Source organism: Merops nubicus, unplaced genomic scaffold, assembly GCF_000691845.1.
Source record: "Merops nubicus isolate BGI_N331 unplaced genomic scaffold, ASM69184v1 scaffold52536, whole genome shotgun sequence".
NCBI lineage: Eukaryota > Metazoa > Chordata > Aves > Coraciiformes > Meropidae > Merops > Merops nubicus.
The window spans coordinates 1-9,186 of NW_008614014.1; the positions used below are offsets into that span (position 1 = coordinate 1).

General features: G+C 43.6%; 2 protein-coding genes across 2 annotated transcripts; one reads left to right on the forward strand and one right to left on the reverse strand.

Moving 5' to 3' along the window:
* Positions 1-169: 169 nt before the first annotated feature.
* On the forward strand, positions 170-2,049 carry LOC103774636 (centromere protein S-like; the record flags this gene model as incomplete). Its single annotated transcript, XM_008942049.1, has 4 exons — positions 170-293; positions 657-690; positions 1,458-1,524; positions 1,909-2,049. Coding segments are annotated over 4 exons (366 nt in total), but the record flags the coding sequence as incomplete, so codon positions are not given.
* Positions 2,050-6,091: 4,042 nt separating this feature from the next.
* Positions 6,092-8,889, reverse strand: DFFA (DNA fragmentation factor, 45kDa, alpha polypeptide; the record flags this gene model as incomplete). The annotated part of the gene is made up of 5 exons (XM_008942050.1): positions 6,092-6,295; positions 7,219-7,373; positions 7,768-7,957; positions 8,495-8,625; positions 8,728-8,889. Coding segments are annotated over 5 exons (842 nt in total), but the record flags the coding sequence as incomplete, so codon positions are not given.
* Positions 8,890-9,186: the final 297 nt, after the last annotated feature.

Below are 9,186 nucleotides of genomic sequence, written 5' to 3' on the forward strand. Positions count from 1 at the left end.
GGGCCGGGAGGGAGGGCGGGTGGGCGGCTGAGTGATAAACGCGGTGCTCGGGGGTGCCGGGGCCCGGCAAAGCTCGCGTCTCTGCCTCCTCCTAAAAGTCTCGATGATTGACGACTGATCGAGATCAGTCTGCAGAGAACTGACCTGTCGCTGCCTCGGGTCCTTGCAGAGGCTGAAGGCTGCGGTTCACTACACGGTTGGCTGCCTGTGTCAGGATGTTGCAGAAGACAGAGGCGTGCAGTTCAGCAAACAAACCATTGCAGCGATTTCAGAGATCACCTTCAGGCAGTGTGGTACAGAACTTCGTATATTATCTATTTGTTCGAGAGCAATTGCTGGAGAAATGATGCTTTAAAAAGTAGCACGGGAACTAGGTATCACTGGGGCATTGTTTCTTTCCTTACCTTTCAAAAAGTACAAGAAATAGTGCTTCTATTTTTCAGACCTGGGGAAAGTGTTTAAAAGTATGTGGAAATACTGTGTGGGCCACCTGCATGTGCAACAGAGTGGCATGTCACAGCAAGTTGTGGTCCCTTCTCTATAACTAACTCGGATAACTGCAAGTACCCCTTTGTAACAGCCAGAACTGTGTCATGTATCTCTTCCTAATCAGAGCTGGCATGTTAAAATATGTGATGTCTTTGTGTTTTCTCCAGAGACCTTCGCAAAAGACCTTGAAATGTTTGCAAGGTAGGTACTGGAATATTTAATTGTTACAAAGATTTATTTTTGTATTCTGCTCCAATAACTAGATAATCTTTAAAATACATCTTGTAACTCAAGATTTAAAGGGTTCTATTGGCTGGGTCCACAACTGCTGCGGTTTGCAAGGTAGGTACTGGAATATTTAATTGTTACAAAGACTTATTTTTTTTTGTGTTCTGCTCCAATAACTAGATAATCTTTAAAATACATCTTGTAACTCAAGATTTAAAGGGTTCTATTGGCTGCTTCAACAGCTGCTGTGAAGTTAGGAAATAGATAGTCCCCTGTAGGTTCTTCCTGTTTGTGGAAGTTAATTTATGTGGTACAAGTGGTTGTTTAGATTAATGGCTGTGTATAATTGCCAAATGCATTGATACCTAGTGGTACAAGGTGGTTTGGGAGTGACAGATGGTCACTAGCATGCCTGTGTTTCACCCAGATGCTTCAAGGTGGTAAGGAAATGTTTTAAGGAGTCCAAACTTAACACAGTGACCTCCTGGCAGGTAAGAAGGAACAGAACAGTGGTGCTCAAAGTTGTGCTTGCTCAGTTCTACTATTTTTACACACAAGTGTGGGAATTTAGAAGTACACGTACAGATTTGTGAAACAGTTTTCTGTGTGTTGTAGCTGGAAAAGAGAGGGAGGTTTGGTTTACTGGGTCCCTATCAAGCCCTTTCAGTGTCTGAATTAAATGCTGTAAGGGCCTCTTGCAACCAATGTTGGTTATTAGAGGTATTTTTAATTTTATGCAGGCATGCAAAACGAAGCACAGTCACTACAGAAGATGTGAAGCTTTTGGCTAGAAGGAGCAGCTCTTTGGTGAGATAAATTTTATTTTCTGTCTTGAAACATTCTTAAAGCAATTTGTTAATTCCTAAGAGCACTTGAACGAAAACTGTCAAAGCTGAAGCAACTCCTGCTTAAGCAAATTTAACTGCTAATGTTGCTCTCTTGGTTCTAGAGGTGGTTGTAACATACATTTATAGATCCTAGTCTTGCCAAAAGTATTCCATTATCTGAGGATATCCAGCTTAGACTGAGGGCTTAGTGCAAAAATTAAAACTAGCTGATGCTTGTCAGCCTTTTTGGAGTTTCTGTCATCTTTTTGTAAGAATTTGCCCTGTTAATTTCTTGTAAACATTTCTCTCTGCTTTCTCATGAACAAATTAAGTTCCTCAGTAGACAACTGATTATTGTTTGCAGCTAAAGTATATCACCCAGAAGAGTGAAGAGCTCACATCAAGTAACATGGAGCAAAAGGAGAAGAAGAAAAAGTCCAGTGCAGCTAAAGGAAGGAGAAATTCTGGAGAACAAGAAGCAGCTGTGGCTGAAAGTGAAGATTGAAACATGGCATAACTGACCTTTCAAGTAATGTCTGCTCACTTTCTCTTACTATCCTGAAGGAACCAAAGCTAGCCTGTTGGAGAGTCCTCTTGCAGGTTGGCAACAGTAATGGTCTTTAGTTTTTTAGGTGAACATAATTAGTTGGATTTTTCTGTTCTATAAATGAATGGTCTGTCAGAATTCAGTAAAGGTTACAGCCACAATGCCTTAATTGCTCACAAAAAGGTGTCTTACTGTTACTGAAAAGAAAATCCTTTAAATAAAGAGTTTAAAGCAGAACATTCTCATTGACCATAATAGTAGCTGCAACTCCCACCATGCTGCTACTTGGTTTCTCTAGTAAATATTTGACTTCTTTGTTGCTTTGCTTAGGTATTTTGAATATTTTTGTTTGTTTAATAGCTATCTCTCTCACTTGTCTTGGGAATTAAAACGTACTTTGTGTCCTTTTCACCCGTGACACTGCTGGTGTGCAGTCTTCACCTCAGTAAGCTGTGTTGCACTCCAGTGTCGCTGCGGTGACATGGTGGCCAGGAGCCACTCGCCGTTGCCCTCTGCTGGCTCATAAACGCCCTGGCTGCCAACGCAGCAGGGGTGAAGACAGAAGGAACTGGAGCCAAGTGAAATGAGAAGGCTGCTTGAGCTCCTGCGTGGACAAGCTTCACTAGGCAAGAATGTGCTTGTGGAGGATAGTTTAAAATATGCAGCAAGGGAGGGAAGACTTGAATGCTGGTTTTCCTGCTTAGCCCTTCATTCATGAGAAGAGCTCTTCCTTGAAGCCATTCTTTCCTTCCTAAAGGACACAACTTAGGGCAGTTCCCCAAAACCAAGTTTAAAATCGTCAGGTTCTCATTTTAGTAAGACTTACACCTTAAATACTACCCCAAGATAAAGAAGGTACTAGATGACCTTGATCTCCCTTGAACTCCTTGCTCCTTGTTTAAAACCCTTCTCTTGGAAGCAGGGTGCAATTCTGAACTAGTCACTCAGCTAGATGTGACACAGTGGGAAGAGTAATGCTCTGGTCTCCTTAGATGTGATCCCTTTTATTCTTGTTCTGTATTTGTGCTATCAGTACTGGTGGGTAAGGGAAAAAAAACATTCCTTTTGTGTCCTGTACCTATCCAGTATTGATCAAATGCAATCAAGTGCTACAGTGTAGAAGAAAACAGGAATGGCATCAATTCCTATCTTTGGCTCTGTAGAGGACATTTTACCCTATGAAACTTTACCCACCCTTTCCCCTGTCCCAAGCTGTTCTACTTTCAGAAATGAGCTATCTTGCAGAAGAATTCTACCAACTGATGTGGGCTACATAGATAATAAAACTCTGTAATCAACAGAAAATCTGTCTCATTGGCACACCAGTGCTTACATTAATCAGTGTTCCTTTCTTTCAATGCTCCTACTCATTACTTGCTTTTGTGAAGTGCATGAGGCTTTATTGACTGTAGCATGCCCTGGTCATCAGCCCAATCCCACAGGAGATGCAAAAGGTTTTTCTTGGTGCTTTAAGGGAGAAATCATTAATGCAGTGTTGAAGACCATAAATTGAGGATACTCATTCATGGGAAATCATTGCTGAAGAAGGACTCTCTTACAAGGTAGGTTTGTCTACTTGAATGTACCAAAGAGAAAGATTTTAACTCAAAGCTCTGATGTTCTAAAATTTTTACCCTGAAAAAAGTATAATGACAGCCAGCCTAGGTTTTCACATTTCTGGATGTGTTTAAGCCCTACCATACTGTGAACACCTATATGTAAAATCCATCCTCATGAATCCTGGGCAGGTCAGTCACCCTGTTTAAAAGTTAAAGCCTCTTAAATATTACAGGAATAAAATCAAGGAAATGCTAGTTTTTACATAGTTAAACTGTGCAGCTTAACTAAACTTAAGTGGAGCAAACATACTTTGTTAGAGTATAACTGCATCTCCCATCATATTATGAAATATGATAGTTAGATCAGAATAATTAAGACAAAATTAACAGTTTAAGTTATACTATGCTAGGTCTAGTTATAATTTGAATTCTGTAACATAAGAACTGCAGCATTTAAAAATTTACAGGCAACTAAAGGGCTCTAACCTTGATAAGAGGAGGGAAAAGCAGCAATGAAAACCCTCCATTTGTTTTTTTTCCCTTAAGGTTAGACTGGAAGCACCATCACTGCCTTCCTACAGGAAGGATCAGCACGGTGGCTGTGACTCCATCTCAGTGTTTGCCTGGAAGTAGGTGAGTTAAATATTCAAAACATAATACAGGATTGAAGTAATTATACTATCTATCTATCTGCTATTTTAAGTAAATGGGAAAACCCCCACAGGTAAACCCCAGTTCTTTCCTCTTGTACAGCTTGCAGAGTAGAATTTCTATTGCCAAGTTGAGCTTGAAAAATGCAAAAGCATTGTGGCTTTGAGCAAGACTGAAAGAGTGGTTTATAAGGGAGAGAGTGGCAATGCCAAGGTGAGCCATAAGCTCACAGAAGCAGCTTGCTGGCAGCCATGCTGCCCAGTGCTTCCTGCTTCAATTGGCACTCAGTATAATTAGCCTGAGGTGTGATAGAGTATACTTCAGAAATTCTGTTACTGCACAGCCATATATGCTAGCTCTGAAAGACACGAACATAAAAGCTTGTAATAAGTAGCTATTAAAGCAGCAGGAAGCTTTTTTACCCACCATGGCCTGTAACAAGCCAGAAGTGTCCACTTTAAGAAGCAATTACTTGCCCTAGCAAAACAGAGCAAAGCTTCTGTGCCAAGTCCAGTCGATTCCCATGTGGGTAATTTCATGGTCACCCTCAGTATTTTTGCTTACCTGCTCAAAGGCACTAAAGTGTTCAGAGTATTTGTTAGTTCCACTGCCAGTCTAACTTCAAATATGCCATAACTCAACTGGAATGTCTACATGCCATGGGTTCCTCTGAACACCTGCTGTAGGAGAACTCATCAGCTGGGATCCTGGACCATTTAAGGTGATGTTCAATGAGAGGGGGTACTAAAAAACATTTGTACCTACTAAAGCTGTCACAGAACTTTCAGCTCACTTGTCAGCTTTTCTTCATGTACATCTTCTGTACTCCCAAGAGAATAGATTGTGCCAGGTGAGAGCTCTGGTGCAGTGTCACCAGTCTGAACGTGCAGCTCACCTCAGTGCTTTGGACAGGTTAAATACAGAGGACGTCTGCATTTCATTTCTTCTTCCTCTGTACTTAAGGCAATACTGCACTTACCAGCACATTCTTTCATCAGAGCAGCTGGTGGGAATACCAGTCCAACAGTATGGTAAAAAGGTTTTAATGATACTAGAAAAAAAGCCTTTAATAAATTTAAAGATAAGCCAGTTAATACATAAAGATTATCCAGTTAATACAAAAGTATCATGATCCTACACTAATGATAAGGAGAGTAGAGCTATACAGACAGGCCAAAACCAAGTCTTCTGCTCCACAGCCTTACAGAGCAAGTATTTCCACCTTTGCTGTGTTCTACAAGTTAGTGCTTACACTGCACCCAAGGAGTTCCTTACAGAAAAAGCACAGAAGTTAAAGGACTTGGTAATTAGCACGAGAATTCAAGTTCCTAGATCCCAGGCTGGAGCTTCAAGGCAGACAGCAGCTGGCAAACCCCTCTGCCCTGTTCTTTAACTGTGCCTCAAAGCATCTTCCAGAGGACTTCCATCCTTCACAGTGAAATGGTGGGAGGACAAAGCAAGCAAACTGCCTGGGGCTTCAGCAGCTAGATCCATCACTGGCACATGGAAGCTTCTGGCTCTCAACCAGGTATTCAAAACTGAACCCCTACATGCTGTGTTTAGCAATACCATTGTTCTAGCATTCTGCAAAAAGTCAGAATCCCTTTGGTTACACATGATTTGAATCATCACAGGAGTTTGAGCCTCAGGACAATGTCCAGATTTTAGCTGTCTAGAGCCAGACCACAGGACAGCCAGCAAACTGCCTCCCAGAATGTCTCTTGCTTGTATTGATTCAAATGCAAAAAAATCCCCAAACCCACAAACCATAGAGGCATTCTGAGCAGCACTCATTTTCTGCGTTTTGAGCTGGGCCAGTCTCCCCAGGGTAGTGCTTTCTTCCCCTTGGAGGTGCTCCTTAGGGAATGCAGAGTCTGCACTTGCTGTAGACGCTTGGAGAGCTCCTGGTCACAGGCTTGCTGCAGAGCTTCAGCTTTCTCCTTGTCCCATCGCAGGGCTGAGGACAGGGCTTGTGTGTCTTCTTTCAAGACCAGCTGTAGGAAGACAGATTTCTAACAGTCTTTTCTCCTGCTGTTCCCTCACCACTGACCCCTCTGCCCACATTATGAACGGCAGCAATGAGACTCCTGCTCAGCACTGCCAGTTTAGTACTGAGGATGTTCCCAGCTTTCATCACCTCTCCCATGGGCTACTGATTTCTCAATAATCTACCAACACGTAGACCTGAAGCTACATTCAGATCTTCAGAGGAACAGAAAGCAGTTACTTAGTTTCTCTTCTAGGAAAATGAAGAGCAGCAAGTCCACAGCATTAGAAAGAACACTTTCTGATGGTTCCAGTTCACCTAGACTTTCCTTCCCAAGGAGTTAGTTTAATTGCAGTGTTTTCCAGAATAAGGAGAGCTTTATTTGCTTTTTGGATGTATAAAAGAAATATAACTAGATGTATCTGCATACAAAAAAACTTTGCTGGTAAGACAGCTGAAGCATTGGCTGACTATGATTTGGCAGAGATCAAAACTAGCATTATTTTGTGTCTTTTCAGAGGACAGACTAGAATACTTGAAATAGTGTCAACTGGCTACTGCAGAGGAGCTCCAAGCAGGGGGTAGTGTTACTGAGGAGGAGAAACATTAAATCTCACCCCTCTGAGACAAACTGACATTAAAGCCTCCAGAAGCAAGGACGGTTTACCCCATGACTGCTCTCTCCAGAGGGAAAGATAATTATTTTGTGGCTTTTCAGAGGACAGACTAGAATACTTGAAATAGTGTCAACTGGCTACTGCAGAGGAGCTCCAAGCAGGGGGTAGTGTTACTGAGGAGGAGAAACATTAAATCTCACCCCTCTGAGACAAACTGACATTAAAGCCTCCAGAAGCAAGGACGGTTTACCCCATGACTGCTCTCTCCAGAGGGAAAGATTTGCCAGAGTATTGTAACATCATTCTCACCTACCTCTAGATCTTGACTGTCCAAGCAGAGCTCTGGAGCAGGTTTCTCTTTCAGAACAGCAAGGATGTGGTCACTGAGTGCTGTTGTGGCTGTGGTGCCTGTACTGCTGGTACCTGCATCAACTTCATCCTTCTTCTTCCCTGGTACAGTCTCAGATGCTGAAAAGTAGCAGAATCATTATAGCCCGTGATAAACACAGGACAGGAAAAGTGGCCTGGACTGCTCTGATGGTTTTGAGATTAATGAGGTACACATTCTGTCTAGGTGCATCCTCTAACTTAAGAAATCCACAATTTTAAGGATGACTACATGATTTAAGCTTTTCTCCCAGTATTCTACTTTCAGTCACTGTAAGAAATGTGAGGCAGCAGTGAGAGGACTCCTGGTCTCACCCAGTCAGAGTTCTCACACTATACCAGTGATTACATAAACCACATTAATAGCTGCTAAGCATGGGACCCACTCCAGTCCTTCACTCTGCCTTATTTATTCCACTTAATTATTTCAGGCATCTCTGAAAAGCTCCTTCTCCAGCATCCTAATGCTCCCTACCTGCTACTTTGCTTAAGATGCCATCTTCCTTTTTCAGGGCCTCTAGGTAGAGTTCCAGGAGCTGTCTCGACTGCCGTTCTTCTTCTCGTCTGTCCAGCACCCGCTGCAGGGTGTCCTGCAGTGCCTGGGTTTTGGGTTGACTTTGGGCAAGTTCTTCTGCCAGGTCTGAACATGGTACATCAATAAGCACCTTAAAACAACGACAGTGCTCCTGTTACATGGATGCTTGAGTGTCTCATTCCTCTGCACTGATGACAGTACAAACAGCAGCCTCCTGAGTGACGGAGCCCCACATTCAAGAAAACCAGCGTGTCTCACAAGGTGTCTTGTAGCAAGTCAGCCAAGTTATGAAAGGCTGCAGTGGTGCTCCACCAGCCAGCATTCTTTACCAGAAGCCAAAAGGCATCTAGGAAGGTGTGGAATCCTGTGCATTTCCAACAGAAAACAGGAGCCCACCTCAGCTGCTTTGGGCCAAATCTTGACTTTTTGCCCTCCCACTCCCAGAACTGGCAAGACGTGCTGTGAGGACAAGCAGTGACTAAGAGCATCCTCCTTGGACACTTGTGAGTGTCCCCTCTCAAGGAGAAATTTGACTCTAGTGCCACACCAAAACAACTCCTGAATTAAGCCTCAGGTCTTGTTTACTTATTTTGTTCTCCATCATCTACTCAGCTAAATGGATGATGGGCAGAGCCCAGGACAGGATTTAGAGGTTTCCCCACTGTACCTGGAGGTCTTCTTCAGACATCAAGATGATATTAGACAGGTCATCCTTCAGTTGCCTGGCCAGCTGCTTCCACCTCTCTGCACCACTGTCCACCTCGTCGGCAGGCTCGGACAGCCGGGATGTTCCGCTGCCTGACACGAGAGGCATCGGATGCACAGGTCATTCCTGATCCACCAGACAGCCTCATTTCACCAGCTGTATTCCTGACACCCCACCCCTCATCCACAGAGTACCTAAGCTTCTGCTGGGCCATTTCTCATTCTTGGCTAGGGCCACAAACTCGGTATTAGATGGCAAACACAGGAAGTAATCTTCATCATCAACAATGGTGCCATCTTCTGCCAGTACTAAGGTGATGGGCCCCCTGGCCTGGTCAATGGCCAGAACACTGCTAGCTGCAGGACAGAAAAAAAACTTAATGAAATCAGCGAAGAACACACTGCCCCTTTATTACACTCATCACGAGGCAAGGAACTCATAGTAATCTAGGCTGGAGAGCAGGACCCGTCTCCACACAGCTCTTCATTTGTACATACGAGCGTCCCCTCCAGAAATTAACATTCGTGATGTGCACGTAGAAGGCGGCACATTTCAGTGAAACCACTTCCAGACGCTCCTTCCCTCCTCCCTCCGCCTCCCCGGTTAGGAAACGCCACCCGGAGACCCGCTCCCCTTGTCTCTGCTCCACGGCA